General features: G+C 50.0%; 1 protein-coding gene across 2 annotated transcripts in view; it reads right to left on the reverse strand.

The window, feature by feature from the left end:
* The window catches only part of LOC6505871 (serine-rich adhesin for platelets), a 35,720-nt gene extending 19,479 nt beyond the window's left edge, over positions 1-16,241 (reverse strand). Inside the window, exon 1 of one of the 2 annotated variants that reach the window (XM_014905343.3) lies at positions 15,037-16,238. In XM_014905343.3, the coding sequence (XP_014760829.1) occupies positions 15,037-15,670 (634 nt within the window). In that variant the 5' untranslated portion in view covers positions 15,671-16,238. Of the gene's footprint in view, positions 1-15,036 lie in introns of both variants that reach the window. The other variant, XM_014905342.3, reaches the window with a different exon arrangement.
* Between the last annotated feature and the right edge of the window lie 112 nt (positions 16,242-16,353).

The following is a 16,353-nucleotide window of genomic DNA, read 5'->3' on the forward strand; positions in this document are numbered from 1 at the left end:
GCAGCCAAAATTTTATTGGGTTTTGTGTCTAAAATTAAACCCAATGCCCAAAATTCTCCCTTCCCGTCCAGATGCCGGGGAACTCTTCGCTCAACCACTTTAGATATTAGACCGAGGATACGGATCCTCCACTCTCCCCACTCTCACTCCCACGCTGCGACATTTTCCGGCTTCCACGGCTTTCCACGGCAGAGTTCCCTTATTTTTAACAGCTCATTTAGCGCTGGCACCTTTTATTTTCAGAGATTTTCCGCTCCCCTCCATTGCCTTTTGTGGTTTTTATTCAAATAAAAAGTGGCGCAGCTGACGCTGGCGGCTATAGGAGATTACGGCCAATGTTTGACTTGAACTTGAAACAAAAAACTGAAAGGGAGGAAGTGAAAGCCGAAAGATGCGCCGCATCCGGTTTAGGCTTTAGTCCTGGACCTATCCCTATCCCATTCCCATTCCCATTCCCAGCTAAGTAAGTCGTTTGCTCTTTTCGTTTCCCTGACTTTCTGTCCGATTGCGAGATCTACAAATCGGGGCAGGAAAACAAATGGCCCTCCCCCTCAAGATCTGGGAGTGTGTGTGTGTGCCTCAATTGCCCTGCCAATTGCCAGATGTAAGTGGCAACGGTTAGAGCCAGCCCGGGGCCAGAGACACAGCCGAGAAATTGAGTTAGCATTGAATACAATTGAACGACACTCCGGCTCTGCCCGGTCCAGCAGAGGCTGAGACCCAAAACGGGTTTCGCCATTTCGTGGAAGAGTCTTGAGTCTTGAATCTTGAGTCAAGGGCCTCCTCCACCTCCACCTCCTCCTTGTACCAAGTGCCCCCCGTTGTGGCATCGATCAGAGTTTGGTATGCCTGCCCCGGACGGACGGTTCCTATTTGCTATTCATTGGAAATCATTGCGGAGCGAAAGGCGGACTTACACATGGGCTGCCAACCTTGAACTGCGGCTCGAGACTCTGCTGGGGCTTGAGAGCATGGCTTTAAATAATTTCGGGCCAGACAGCCTACCAAGAAGAGACTGTTTAATTTTTCCCTGTGCAGCCCACCTCCATCTTACCTCACTCTTATTTTAGTGCTCCCTTCCCTGAAGTGATTACTTAGCCCGAGTGCTCTGTAGTTTATGTTATTAACACTTTCCCAGGCGTTTATGCTCTAGTTTAGTGCTTTAATGGCTTCTATATAAAGTTTATCATCCGCAGTTGGGGCTGCTCTTCCCTATAGGCTTGCCTTTGACTTTCTGGCAACTAACTAGTGCCCCTCCAGGGTCGCTAATTGGCCAGACACTCCTGAAGGGATGTATAAAGTTACCAACTTGGGCGATTGATGCACAACTGGCACTTGCATTTGCATCTGAATTTATGCGAGGAAGCTCTATATCTACTTCTGTTTCTAGTCCTGAAAAAAAAACTAATTAAATGCTTAGTCGGTGTGACACGAGCCTCCAATGTCCTGTGCCTGGGCCTGGGCCTGGGCCTGGCTTCTATTATGCACCAGCACTTGGCCAGAAGTGGCTGCCATCCAACTCCCGAGGGCCGACTCCGGGGCGTCTGGCAGCCAGGGTTCAAGCATTCAAGGCGTAATGCATTTTGCATTAACATTTTTTCCACTGGGCCGGCCAACAATGGGCCGCGAGGGCCTACAGGGACACTTAGCCCGTGACTTGCGAGGGGTGGGCTGCAAGGGCATTGGATGCCGGCTTCTGTCCGCAGTTTCAGTTTATTCGAAAAGTTCTGCATTTTTTCATTCCCCGACACGTGCTAAAAAGTTAAAAAACAAGAAACTTTCCACGGGCAGACAACAGGAAGTGCGGCATAACATTTTGGCAACACTTGGCTCGATGAACCGCCTCTGTCGAAGGTGCAGGAAGACGCAAAAGAGCAGGAGCAGGAGGTCCTCCGTTAAGAGCAGAATAAACAACAGCAAGAAAGCAAAAAAAAAGGGAGTAGAGGAACGGGGAGGAATGGACAAAATCCTGTGGAAACAAAAACCGGCAAATATTTCCCAGGCAGGTACACGACAGGAACGGAATCCTTCGGCAAACAACACACGGGATGCCGAGCTACCCCTAAGGTCCTTTCTGCCTGGGACCTGGGAACGTGAGCATATATGCGTTCCTGTGAATGAAATCCAAGGCATTCCTTTCCTCACATCATCATTCATTTCTCATATGGAGTTTTATGGTTTCCTGCGACCCTTGAAGACGCTCCAAGACGAAGCCTTGCAGGCGATTGAATTACACACTTTCTGTACACTCCTGCCCGGAGGAGGGACATGCATATCCTTAGTGTCTCTGGCGTCAATGTCAGCCCTTGAGGGGCTGGAATAAATATTTGCCCTCATCCCTGGGGGGTTGGGGGCACTGCAATGCTAATTGGTAATTGTCAAAGAAACCGATTCCCGATACAGATCCTCTTCCGTTTTAGAAAGTGGCAAGCCTGCTCGCGCTATGAACTTGCGAACTTTTTGCGGCCTCCGGGAGATATGATCCGATCAGGTGACAATCGGCAAGCGCTATAAAGTTAGTCGAGCGTCTAACAGAGAAACCGCATCGGCTCCGGTTACCCCAGATCCTACTCCCCCGCCTCCCACGCCCCTGAATGCGGCAATGTGCCACTTTATTTTTGCGGGCTCCTCTTCGCCGGCAGCTGTTGCGGTTAATTAAAGTCCGAGGAGCGGGCTGTCGAATGAAACCAAAGCGCGACATCGACATCGACATCGACAACAATTTGTTTATTAGAAAGTTTCCCGCCACTGGGCCTTGGGGGGCGGGAGACAACACACTAGCTGGAGGAAAATCATTAAAGAGTCCTCCTCCAAGCCGCGAGAACAGAACTTAATTATTTTCATATCCAGTATGTAGTTCGGACTATCTGATAGCCCACTTCTCGGCCAGAATCTCTTTCCGAAAGTTGTTTTTCCACATCCCGCCCCCGCCCTCGCCATGGAGGACTCCTCCGCAGATGGTCGGGCGACGATTAGCCGAATCTGGCCAACTGGCAAGGTGTTGGCTGTTTCGGGCCTGGGGGACAGGCTCCCAGATCCCAGATCCCATCTCCCAGCTTCCAGCTTCCAGCCAAGTGAAAGGCAAGGCACTGCTCACGGTTTTAGCCCCGAAGAGAGCAAGCCATGTTATTTGTCGCAGAGTCAGTGGGGTTCAAACTGTGTCAACTTTCCCAGGAGAAGCACAAAAATGTGTCCGAGAATGTGAAGTGCGGCTTTGATTTCCATTTGCATGGGGAAACTATTGGGAGGTCAGAGGCTGGGATGGGCCATGGCGCAAATGTTTATCGCTTGCCATTAAATGCAGACGACAATGTCGGAGATAAACGGCAGGCAGACAGCTTGGGGGAAGTGGCTGGAGATCCTAGCCACCTCAGAGGAGCGACGGCAGGAAGCGACGAGTGCCGAGTCTCCCCAGACGCCTCTATCAAGTGCTAAAGATCTGCAGTTAAGGTGCGTTGACAGCCGAGATGGTTCTGCACAGAGAGAGAAAAGGGTATAGACTCTGGTGATTAGATTAGTCATCCTACTCCCAGATAATCCTAGACCTCTAAGTTTATTCTTTCAGTGGAATCCTTAGCGCTAATCTCCTTCAGCCTTCCCTGCCACGTCTGACTGCCACACGAGTGTCGGGTCCTTGAGACGAACTCAGACTTGCGGCAAGCTCCAGCCCAAGCGATGTGGTCGCCTATCTGCGGCAAGCTCTCCAAGGGAAGCAGAAGACAAACCTTTGTCTCCGAGGCGGAACGCTATCTCAAACATAATTATTGCCTCATTATGCGACGATGGTGTCGTTAATGTCTTCGGCAAACAACGCGCATCCGATGGAGGGCCGCATAGTCGCGTTAATAATGAAATTGTAAATAAATTGTAAACATTTCGACTGCGCCAAGCGCAAATATTTGTGCCCCAACTCGCCGCCGCGTATCTGTATCTCTGTATCTCTGGCTGCATAATCTTTGGCTCTGGGACATCCATTTTCGATTTTATTTCTGTTTCTTCTTCTCAGCGCCGTCAGCGCCGGCTGTCAGCGCTGTGACAGTTTTCCACTCCCATCCTCGTCTTCGTCATCGTCGTCGTCGTTTCGGACAGGAAACAAACAAACAATAAGCTGATAAACCGGCCACTTCCATCGAAGCGCCTCGCCCATAAAAATATTGAAAACAAAAATCGAAATTAAGCCGAAAAAGTTGTAATGGCTTTTAAAACACACAGCCGGCAGATAAGAGCGGGTTGATGGCTGCATTAGGCACAGTTTACTGTGCTGTGCTGGTCGTAAAGCGTGGCTCAGAGACCCGGTTCCCAGCTGAAACCTGTTATTGTCAACGATTTGCTCGGCGTCTATTATCACCTGCACCGGTGACCGAATCAAGTGGCGATTAGACCACACACCACCTCGTCTGCTCCACCACGAAGGCTACCTCGGACAGGGATTGCCGATTTCCAAGGCAAATAGAACAAAGCTTTTCTGTCAACAAGTTTAGAGTGGAAGGGAGAACAGCAGTCTGAAGTCAATGAAGAAATTAATTTTGATTTATTGGCCCAAACATGGCTACCAGCATGAGCTTTCCAATATGGGAGGTGGTTGATTACTTTCCCTAATTTCCGTTTTCCTTTGCCATAAAAAGAGAAACAGTTGCAGTGCCTCGAACCCCCCATTCGCTTCAATTAATTATTTGTTGGACTGCGTTTTCATTGGATATTATGACATTTTTATGTCCCCAGGGACAGAGTGGCGTTCTGGAGTGGGCGAGTGCGAGTTATTGAAACATAAATTAGGCAACACATGTCCATAAACCATTTCCAGTCACTTGTCATATCAGTGGACTGCCCTCGAATTTACGACTCGACACCGAACAGGATACATTTCCATGTTCGAGACACTATATATTGGAAGTATTTGTGTGGAGTGGAGTGGCTGGACCAGCGTGATAAGGACACTCGAAACCGACCCTAATGTCCCATTTAATGGCTTTCTCTCAATGGCATCTCCAATTCTAAATCAATTTCCAGGCGCATAAATCAGGGGAGCGCAGTTTCGGGGGAAAATCAATAAGAAAACCGAATGCTGCAGATAAAACGCACAATCTATTAGCAATAAAACAAACATTAGCCGAGTGGACCATAAATTCTGGTTCGAAGACCCCCGAGCGGAAAGAAAATGTAAATCGAGTTGATGCGATAATTAATGAAAATTGAGAAATTTCGGGCTAATCTGGGGAGGCTTGCCCAAGAAACCATTAAGTATCCGCGGGATACAACGGATCGCTAGTCCAAGGTATTAGAGTCTCGGGCCAAGTGGGTCAATTGATGCCAATTATGTTTAGTTGAGTAATAATTGGATTCTTTCAATCTGGCATTAGGCATTAGGCATTAGGCATTTCTTTGGCCTCCAAAATAGTCTCAAGTTTCTCTGCTAGTTATAGTTCACACGTCGCTATTCCATGTTGAAATTCAAGAAATCCATCATTCGGCATTGTGTCTCGACGCGAGCATCAAAGAAAACATTTTCCCAGGCCGTTGGATAACTCGCCGAACAAATTTCCACCATGTTCCTCCTCTATTTCTCACTCCGAGGCCTCAACAAATTTTTGCCGCCACATAAAAAGCAATTCATGCCTCTCGGAGCTCTCCGGGCTGCCTCACCCTTTTGGCTTCCCATTTCGGTGGCCCGTAAATCAATGCCAACGGTTCTCGGACGTCTTCTCGGTCTTTTCCGGCCATATCCACCGAATTGCCAATGTTCGGGAGCAGTCTCACAATAATTAAGAACAAATTCATTTACACTTTCAAACGCCGCCGGGGGAGGACTTATGGCTTGGATTTTTTTTGGGTGGAGCCAGTGGGTGGGGCGGTTGGAGTGCCTGTAGGAGTGTGTGTTCTTCTGGACTTGACATGTTTTGGGCTCCGGGAATTTATTTATTGTGGATGTGAGATGCATTTAGTATCGCACATAAAAAAGGCGACAAACAAGCAGGCGGAACGGAGGCGGAGACGGAGGCAGCAGCCCACAGATCAAATGGGAGTGTGCGATGGATGTGTACACTCCGCGAAATCCTCCGCCCTACTATCAGCTGTTACTTTCCGAAATAGTCTTTTATAAGTGATTTCTCGCAGTGCAGGCTGCCGCTGAAGCGCAACAACAGCTGGGCCATCTGCGGAGATTTCTCCGGAGCACTTCTGGTGCGGTGGGTTTATTGAACTCCCGAACGTACTCCCCCAGCCGGGCACGGGCACTGGCACTGGCACTGGCACTCGAAATGGCGAAACAATGCAAACTGCTAGGCCGCCCCTCCCTGCCGCGCCAAGAAATGGGTCAGCGGGCTCATTAAAATTGAAGCCGTGAACTTTCGCTGATCTCTGGCGTTCGTTTATTGCCACAATTTGTTGCCTTTGGACTGCTTAAGCAGCAAACAGAGAAGGAGGCAGAGACGGAGGAGGAGCTCTTTATGCCTTCATTAATGCAGTGCACGCACTTATTCTGCTGCCTCCGCTGTTTACTGACCCCTCATCGGCTCTCGCCTCGCTTTTTTATGTGTTGCAGCCCATAAATCGGGGGCTAAACTGCTCATTAGACCGGCATTGTGCGCACTTCGATTGGGAGTCGAATTGAAACGCGCCAGGTTGCATTTCCGGTTGTGACAGTTCTGCCTTTTTTTTGTTAAAAATCCAAGCGCCAAGCGCCGCCGGATGTGCCAGCTCTAAACAATGTTCAATGCTAAACAACAAAATTAGGGCAACTGCACTCGACTGCTCGACTGGTCGACTACTCGACTAGGAGGGTTGGTGGATGGAGTGCGGAATCAGGAGTTGCAATTGATTATTGTGTTGCGAGGCATTGTTGAGCAATTATGGGCTGTTTGCGCCCCTGTGTCACCCCAGAAGAAGCATAACCACACAGCTGTTTCACGGCGGTTCCTGCAGACTCCTGGAACTAAATCTCACAATAGCCATCATCAGGAATTTGACCCAATTGGACGGCCTGTCTGTTAACTGTTCCTGTACTCAGAGTATCTGCCAGATAAGTAATCGCATTCCCCTTGAAGACTTGCATCTCCATCCGTCGCTCGTCGCCATATCCGCTGTTGGTTATAACATAATTTACGGCTCTTCCGCCTGCCAGTCAGTCGGCCAACTTTGTAATCATTCCCCCTCCATTGCCATTCTTCAGACTTCAGACTGGGCTAAGGGGTATCTCCCGCATCGAACTCCGAGCTGAGCTCTGAGATTTCGATTTGGCCCTAATGTCAGGGCATTGTAATTGCATTTCGTGCTGAACTTCAGGTCCTACACCGCAGACCCCACAAAAAATTAAGTCTGCCCCAGCATCCCAAACACGATTTCCAGCTTGCGAGATTTATTTTTTGTGCTCTTTTTGCCCGGCTGTGGTTTCTCTGTATCTGTAGCTGTATCTGTATCTGTATCTGTGCGATACAATGGCCTCCCAGTATCTAAACGTCGGCATCTTTGGTGGCCGTCGGAGTCGGAGTCGGATTCAGTGTCGCTCGTACTAGATTTCAATCTGCCAGCTTTGGCTTTAATCGCTCGGGATGGAGATTGGGCTTGGTTCTTGGTTCCAAAGTTTGTGGAACCTTGAATGGAATCGGACCGGAATGTGGCTCGAAACCGCAACATATGCCTATCGACTCTCTCAGATCTGTTCGGAGTTCACATCTGTCGGCCGTACCACGTGCGGAGCATAAGTATCTGTATCTGCCACTTGAAAGTGTAGTTCTATCTGGCGCTCTGCTTAAGCGCATTAAAGCAGATAGACTACGGATTGCAACCCCTAAGCGAGCCTCCAGCTGCCGCAGCTCTGGATTTTCGGGGCATAGACAATCTAATTACTGTTTCCAGAGTGCGTTCGGCGTAAATGACAGCCCGGAGGCACACACTCGCACATGTGCCTAATTAATGCCAGGCCGGGCCGGGGCCGGATCGAGCCGAGCAGAGCAGAGCCTGCCTCGACTCCCAAAACAAAAAGTGGAAAGCGCCACCCACACCTTGGCTTCGCTCCACCTGCCTTTCCCCGGCAACAGTTTGGCTTTCCGTTGTTTTCTTTTTTGGGAGTAGCTTGCAACAAATCGCGGTGCGTGGCCTCCCACTCTCTGGAACTCAACTCCAATTCCGGCTTCAAATGGGGCAGGGGTAGGGGCATGACTTGGCATACGAGCTGGAAATGGTGGGGTCCCACGCACTTTGCCTGAGCCGATCCACTGCAGCCTCCATGGGCCGACTGACTGACTAACTAACTGAGTGAGTGACTGACTGACTGACTGGTCGGTTGACTGCATGACGCGGCTTAATTGGCCATTACGAGAGGCGGCTGCATAAGAGGCTCAGTCTCCGGCTGTGTCTTGCGCAAGGCCCCCATCCTCCATCCCACCACCCATTCCACTCGAAATCCCCGATTCTCAGTCGCATTTCAGGTTTTCCTCGCTTATGGAAAATGATTTTTACCGTTTTGGGCTCTTTATTTTCCGTTTCTGATTGTCGAAATGCAAATCAAGTGAAAGCAGCAGCAAGGTATCTTTCGAAAAAGAATGCCTGTTCCCTTATTAAAGCCCCAATAGAATGCCGGCCTTGGAATTCAGTCTAAGCCAAGTTAAGAAGCATCAGCAGCTCTTGACCCCTTGCCTTGTAAAGGATTTGAACGGCCCGGCCCTCATGTCGTATTCCGGCTCATCTTGCCACAGTTGTTAACACGAAAAGATAAACATCGGAAGCGATGTCAGTCAAGCTGCCTGCCAGTATCTGTGTCTCTGTGCGCCGGCCTGCCCTTTTTCCATCTCAATTTCTACGCATTCCCCCGATCAGACCAAGTCGTGTAAAAGTTTTTCAACAAAAAACAGACAGAACCGACACAGAGACCGAAAAGGCGAAGCTGCTGGCAAAGCTCTGAAGCCCCCTCCAGAAGTAGTTTCAGATGTTACATGAACGGCAATCAGAGCAACGTGTTTTCTATCTAATGAATTGCGACTCCGGACTCTCCTCCATTGTTGAGGCTGCCGCTGTTGCAAGAGTTTCTGCTTCTGCCGCCATCGTTTAGCGCACTAAATGCCACGGAGGTGGCAAGCGCTCCATGAATAAAACATAAAAACCAACGAATTAGATCACGCGATTGTTCTGCGGAGCGCGGGAATGCATCTAGGGGATGCAGGCCTATCTGGCAGGATTTCCTGCTTAAAGGTGACAACACAAATGAGTCACCCCTAAACGATCGCATTGTATCCGCTAGGCTGTTTAAAAGTGATTAATAAAGGGATTTCGAGTGTTTCAGGGCCTCTATAGGCAACAGATCTATAGATAGACCCAGATTCAAACAGCTCTCGCCTTCACTTGAAATCAATACGCCGAGCCAATGGACAATATTTTTAGACCCATGGCTAGTACCAGACATTATGAAACTTCAGTGTAACACCTTGGAGGTGGCCCTATCAGAGGTGTGTGCAAACAAGTGCCCCGATAAGATATCTCTGAGAAAACACAATTTATTATATCAGAGTAGAGCCTGGTATCGGTAGAATCTGGTTGAAGAGTCGAAGGTCAGGCAGCTGCCTCCTTCCAATTGATTTATTTTCCCTCGCAATTATAGTTCTGTTATGAAACACACCCGGGTCTTGATTAATTTGCATATGACATGAGGTGGATCTGATCAACGCATCAGTCCCTGCCCCTGAGTCCCTTTTCCCGGCCAGAGGCCCCTTTACTTCCCCTTTATTTACTTCCCCTGCCATCCTAAAGAGAACTTGTTTTTGTGCCACAAACAAAGCAATTTTCGCACTGACGCTTCTTCCAGCCATCCAGGTGAGTCGTACTCACCCCGGTCCACCCCGAAAGGGGTAAATTATGAATGCAGACCGCTTTAAGGGTAAAACAACGGGTTGCATGCAACATGGCAGCATGGCAGCATTGCAGCACAGCACAGAACAGAACAGCTCTGCAGCGTAGAGCACAATTCGGCAGGACCATTTGCTCACAGTTTGCGGTTTACGATGGCCGGAACGAAGTGTTTACCTGGGCCTGAGTAATAAAGGCCTTGGTCCTTGGCTTGGTCCTTGGTGTTTGGTGTTTGGGCTTCAGGTCTCATCTGTCGCCCGGCGTTGCGTGATGTTTGCCTGATGAATGAGAGTGAAAAATGAAACACGCGCTGCCGCAATCAGTCGTCCGGAAATCAGCTCAGACAGGCAGTCAAAGAACGGGAAGACTTCCAGGCGAGACAGTCAGACAGGCGGATATTAGGGCCGCATTATGAGGCCCGCAACGGGCGACAAACTGTTTCCATTCCGTTTTCAGTTTTCCGCTTTGTGCAATTTGTGTTTGCGGCAAACACTGGCAGCTCCCTTTATGTAATTTCTGGAGAGCTCTGCAGCTCTGGAGCTCTGGTTCCCTCTGAAAGTTCCCTCCTAAAGCTGCCCAAAACGAAAAAGGGCAAGACATAATGAGAAATACCAGGAGGAGGAGTGGAGGCAAGCAGCCCTGCACTCCTGAAGTTCTTGTGCTAAAAATTCCAAGAAACAAGTTGCTGCTGCTGAGAAATTCCGATGGTAATGCAAGGTAATGGTCCCTGGTCTTCCCAGGGTTCCTGGCCTCCTCCTCCTCCTGCCTCTCCTGCGTCGTTCTCCCTGCAGTTCGTGCTTGATTAGTGCCGCTGTTTACCTGGACCGGGGACTGGTCGATGCTGATGCTGATGCTGTACAGGTTTCTGGAACGAATCTATAAACTCAGATCGCACGCGGACTCTGGACTCTGACGGATGGACTGGTCCTAGCCCTGGCCCTGTGTTTTCCATCGTTTGTGGATGGAATTTCCCAACGCATTTTCGCTTTCCCTGCCGTTGCTTTGCTTTTGTTCTAACGCCCACGCTCGTCCACTCTGCATGGCATTCGCATCTGTCTGGCCGGGTCTCTGGAGTCTCCCGAGACTGGTATTTGCAAACACGTTTCCCAGCCCAGCCTCTCGGACGGGAAAATGAAATTTAAATGCCATTTAATATGTAGAAGATTGTGAGCCGAGTGGCCAGGGCCCCGGGCCTCCTCCATTCAGGCGGAGATTAGAAAGTCGTGCCTGAAGAGAACCACTTGGCGGTTGGGAAGAAAAGCATAATAATAAAAGTCGAAATGCGGGTGCAGCGTTACCAAAAGGTGTTTACGACTCGGCCGGTGAACTTGAAACCCGAGAGGGGCTTTTAACGAGGCCCTGGGCTATTAATCAAGGCCCTCCAATCGCATCCGCTGCACCACGGCGACACAATCGTTACCAAAAAAACACCAGGAATTACCTGCCCACGGCCTCGCATATAAATACCATATCTGTCGAAGGCACAGAAGGCAATCAGACAAAGCCCAGACAGACACATTAATGGGAGGCTCTGCCGCTGTTCTGGCGGTTCTGGCTGTTGGGAATCAAAAATTGAAAAGCGCTGCGCTTCAAATCCGAAGCTAGCCGATCGTCTTCGATCTGTTGAGGCTCCAGCCCACCGATGGCCCTCCAAAGTGAAGAGGTGGAGTGGTGGAGTGGAGTGGTGCCAGGGGCGGAGGCCTCTCCACTCCAGTCGTCGAACGCATAGCTTAAAGTTCAATGACTGAAGGTGCGTTGTTGTTCTGCTGCGGCTGCGGTCGTCGTGCAGTGCACAGTGAGAAAAAGCTCTCAGCTCTTTCTCTAGATTCAAGAAATACAAATTCTAAACCATAGGAAGTATCTATCAAACAATAAACACTCTACCCCACAAGAGCCCTACCTTTTTGTATGTCGCTATTTGCTTTTATTATTTGTTTAAAAAGTTGATAAGCTTGTAATGCTTTTATTTACTTTCGGTATTGAATTTTTTAATTTGATTGTTTTTTTTTATTAGTAAACACATATTTGTGTGTTCTTTTGCGGTTGTTCAGGAATCCATCAGCAACTTTGACTCGGAACCCATTTATATTAGCCATTCCGGCTCTGGTTTTGGTTCCTTGCCTCTGCCGCTCCACTCGCTTCGCTGGCCAAACGTGCAACAATGCGGCATGAACAGCGGCCAGCAGCGATCGGCAATCAATCCGCAGATTCCAGCCGCCGAGCAGACGCATCTAGCAACGGGTTGCCAGTTGCAGACACGAGAAGAGGCACGCAACGAGATGTTTTTTTGCATAACTCTGCCTGCCTTTAAGTTCTATCTTTTTCCAACTACAAGTTGAGATACAAGCTATTATTTCAGGAACTGTACAACTATTTGGGCAAATCAGTTTCCCTTATAAATCCCTTATTTCAATTAAAGTATTCTGGAAACAAAAGCATTATTCGCCATCTCCTAGTAACAAGAACTGGGATTCTTGCTGAGATCGCGTCTGGGACTGGGGAATCGGACTGCAACTGGGGTCTCGGGTTCGCGCCGAGCTGTTTACTTGCAGACGATGACAGACGCATCTATTTATCTGTATCTGGCTGGATGGCTGGATGGCTGGAGGACTGGTTGTTTAGTTGGTTTACATTTCGGTTTTGCGCTTCAAGTGAGAGAAAAATGTTGGGAAAATAAACAAAAGGAGCCAACCAGCCAACAAGCCGACCAGCCACGGCATCCATCCATCCACCCATCCAGCCAGTAAGAATTCCGACCGCAGCCCAAAGCAAAAGTGAAGTGGAGTGGATTGGCCCCAAAAAACCAAAAAGACTGGCTGCAACACAATCAAATGCTCATCAGCGCACTTGAAAATAATGCGTTGCGTTGCGTTGCGTTGCTGCTTAGGGCCCAGAGACAGACGCACAGTATCTGTATCTCTCAGTACCAGTATGTATCTTTTTTTCGGCTGGCCGTGTAGACGAGGCATTTTCCATAGCTGGCTGTATTTTTCGTTGGCTTGTTTGTTTAGTTTTCGAGGCGGCACACTCACACACCGACAGACAGAGGCACAGACACGCAATGTTGCAGGTGGGAACAGGTTTTTGGAACTTTGTTTTGTGTTGTTTTTTGGATGCGGGCCATATCTCTCGGTCTTACGACTGTATGTACGTACGTACCTTGTACGTAGATGGCTACATCTCGCGTTATTTATGCCCCACTGTGGCCGTAATTACAAATGCCCGTTTCCTGCCGAAAACAATCTCCGGGCATGTGTGCGCTTCGCTTGTATCTGCGTATCTGTGGGATGCCCACGCACATGTGTCCTCCGCCCGGGCCCGGGACGAGTGTCCAGAGGGCAAGTGCCTCCTAAGTGGACACTCGTTCTTCGGCTCTTCAAAGTGGACTGACTCCTCTTTCGCGAAAAGCGCCTGCTGGGCCTACTGCGCCCACTGCGCCCGAAATCCCAGGCAAAAAGTAACATTTTTCCCGCTGCTCTCCATGCCAGTCACGTTGCAAGTTGCTCGTTGCCGTTGCCGTTGCTTGGTGGCAACATGGCCGATCGATCGAAACGGAGCTACCCGCGTAACTCGGCCTAGCAGATATGGAAGGAACAGAGCTCGGAGTTGGAATTGGAATATTAACCCTCCTCACGCTCGGCTGCACTCGCCGGTGAGCTCTGGCCCGGCCGCTCCGTGGTGGTTTGGTTAGCATTTTGCCCGCAAATGGCGCGATGTAATGGCATTTTCTAATATGGGCACGCATTAATGGCTCTGGGCACAGGTGAGCGGCGGGGCGGGGAGGGGGGCTGCCAATTGCAAAATTAACAACCTATGTATGTGCTCTGGGCCGGCGCTCTTGTTTCTTGCAGCTTGTCGGTCGCCTGAGTACCTGAGCAATTAGTGAGAAGCAGCTGCTGCCGTTTTGGCTCTTGGGCAGCTGACGAGGTGGGGTGGGGACCAGGCTCTTGCCAAATGACAGCTGACAATGAGTTGCAACGTTCGGCGGCGGCCAAGTGCCCAGCGCAGCATTTTATGAAACTTTATTCAGATTTTTCAGACGAAAAACTCAAAAGTTGGCTTGCCAGCAAAAAGCCATTCAACGCCCGAGAGCAAGGCGGTTTGACAGCCACTGGCAACAACCTGTTGCTGTTGCAACACTCCAAGCACTTGCCTCACAAACGGCCGACCATTCGTGCTGGCCGCTATTTAACACAAGGTCGCGAAAACAATGAGCCAAACGACTTTAGACCGCTTATCTGAAGCTCAGACGACTCGGCCAAGAAGCTAATTGTGTGAACAGGCCCTCCCAGGCCCCACCTGGAAAGTAGAGTGTGAAAGAGGTCCAGAGCCGGAAGGGCGGCGGAGGCGACTAAGTAAACAAGGTTGTCATTTTCACTGCCACGATTGCCATGGGAGTCCCACTCGCTTCTCTTTCAAGGCTGAGGTTAGTCGAGGGCTTGTGGCTTCTGGAGATGGGTTTGTTTGACTAAAATTTTAATAAAAGCTCAAGGTTTTGTTTCTGTTTTTAAATTAGAGTATAAAGTGCTTATTATACATTAAAAGAGTTAAGTGAGAAGAGCTTGTTTAAAAGGTTTCAGGGCTTGAGTGGTTTATAAGAAAGAGATCTTCGTGGAAACACAAAGGTGGTTCCTAAGAAACTCTACTTTCAGAGACTTTTAAGGTCAGTTGGTAAAGAATATACATATTTCTTTCTACTATGTGTATATAAAATATAGTATACATATAGTATATAGTATACATATAGTATAAATAATAAATAGTAGTAGAAAATAAAAATAAACTTATCTTGAAACCTAAGCAAGCCTGATTTAATTTGTCTTTTTTATATTTTTTTTTAGATTACTAATTTAATTAATTAATCAAACCCCTTTGTCTGCGGTTAGGGTATCCCTGGCACTCTGCTCCTCCGCCTCTGCAAATTGAATTCCCCCGCAAGAGCTGGCAGTCGCGAAAAGGCAGATAAGATTGGAGCACGTTCGCATTCGCATTCGCCGCCGCCTCGCCGCCTCGTGGGCCGGCCAGATCCCCACCTACCCACACAGAAGCCCCTGCGCACACAAAGCGCGGAAGATGACAGAGATAAGCCCTCCCGATAACGCACTTGACTCGCCAGGGGAATGTATAATACGGACACCATACTTTCAGCTCAGCTCTCATTATGCAGTTTGGCACTAGGAAGTGGGTGGTGGTACTTACGAACTGTGACCGTTTTCGGGTCAAAGGCACAGACGCGTCGCTCCACCGCCGCTATCTTGCGCTGGACGCGGCCCGCCCGCTCGCCCACCGCCTGCAGGTCCCGCTGCAGGTCGTCGAAGATGTCGCTGGCGATGAGCACCAGGCTGGCCAGCTGGCGCAGGGCGTTGCTCAGGGTGATGTTGCTGATCGAGTCGAACTCGTGCCCGGATATCACCTTGGAGGAGGCTCCGCCGGCGGTGGGCGACTGCGGGGCGCTGGCGATCCTGGCCAGCGCCGGCCGTTGCTGGCTGGGGTGGCGCGAGTTGGGCAGCGACTGCGACTGGACGCGAGTGGGGGAAGTGGAGAGGAACTCGACGTGTTGTTTCAGCTTCTTCATGGGCGCGGCGGCCGGCGGCTGGGGCTCCTCCGCGTCATCCATCCCGTTGTGGTGGTTGTGGACCAGCGCCCGGGTGAGGGAGGTGGGCGACCCCAGGGCTGTGGTGGGGGCCTCCGCATCCGGGGACTGCTTGTTGATGCAGTTGTTGTTCCGGCACTTGCCCGGCGTGCAGTGGAAACGTCCGCCGGCATGGCCCAGACTGGCTGCGGTGGCCTGGGCCACGTTCACCGGCTGCACCACGCGCTGGATGAAGGGCATCGCGCTGGCTAGCTGGCTCGCTGGCTCTCTGGCTCTATCTGGTGGTCACTAGCTGCTCCTCATGCCCCTCCTGCGCTCCCACGACACTGCGCTCAGCAAAACAAAACAGACTAAGCTGAGCCGACTAAGCCGCACGAACGCACACAAAAACGACTCCGAAAACTGGTCGAGCAACTTCTGGAGTTGAATCCTCGCGCTGCCGCAGCCTCCTAGCTATTGTCTGCTTGTCGGCCCGAATTCCTTGGCTCTTTTTGTATTTTCGGCTATTCCCACACGCACATACACAAACTAGTTTGGTTGAACTGGTTTATTGGGCCGTATTATATTAGGCCGCTCTTTCGCCCAGAACTATTATTATATTATTTATTTTATTTTTAATTCTATTCGCCCTTGCACAATTAGCACGCCGCACACGAGTGAATGCCAGCCGCCAGGTGACTTCGGGGTGCCGGCTTGGCCGTCGTTACGTCGTTCGAGCTTCGATTCGAAGGTGTGTTTTGCCGGTACGGAGAGCCGACGTCCGCGCACACGTCTATCTCGTTCGCCGGTCAAAAAAAATTTGAAATTTCGAAAAGCCGCGCCAGCTGCAGTTTTGCCCCTTTACTGATTTCGAATTTCGAAACTGTGGCGTTTCGGGCGAAGCCACAGCTGGCCACTCTATACGCCACTACAAAAATATCGAT

The sequence above is a fragment of the Drosophila ananassae genome, chromosome 2L, assembly GCF_017639315.1.
Source record: "Drosophila ananassae strain 14024-0371.13 chromosome 2L, ASM1763931v2, whole genome shotgun sequence".
NCBI classification, from domain to species: Eukaryota; Metazoa; Arthropoda; class Insecta; order Diptera; family Drosophilidae; genus Drosophila; species Drosophila ananassae.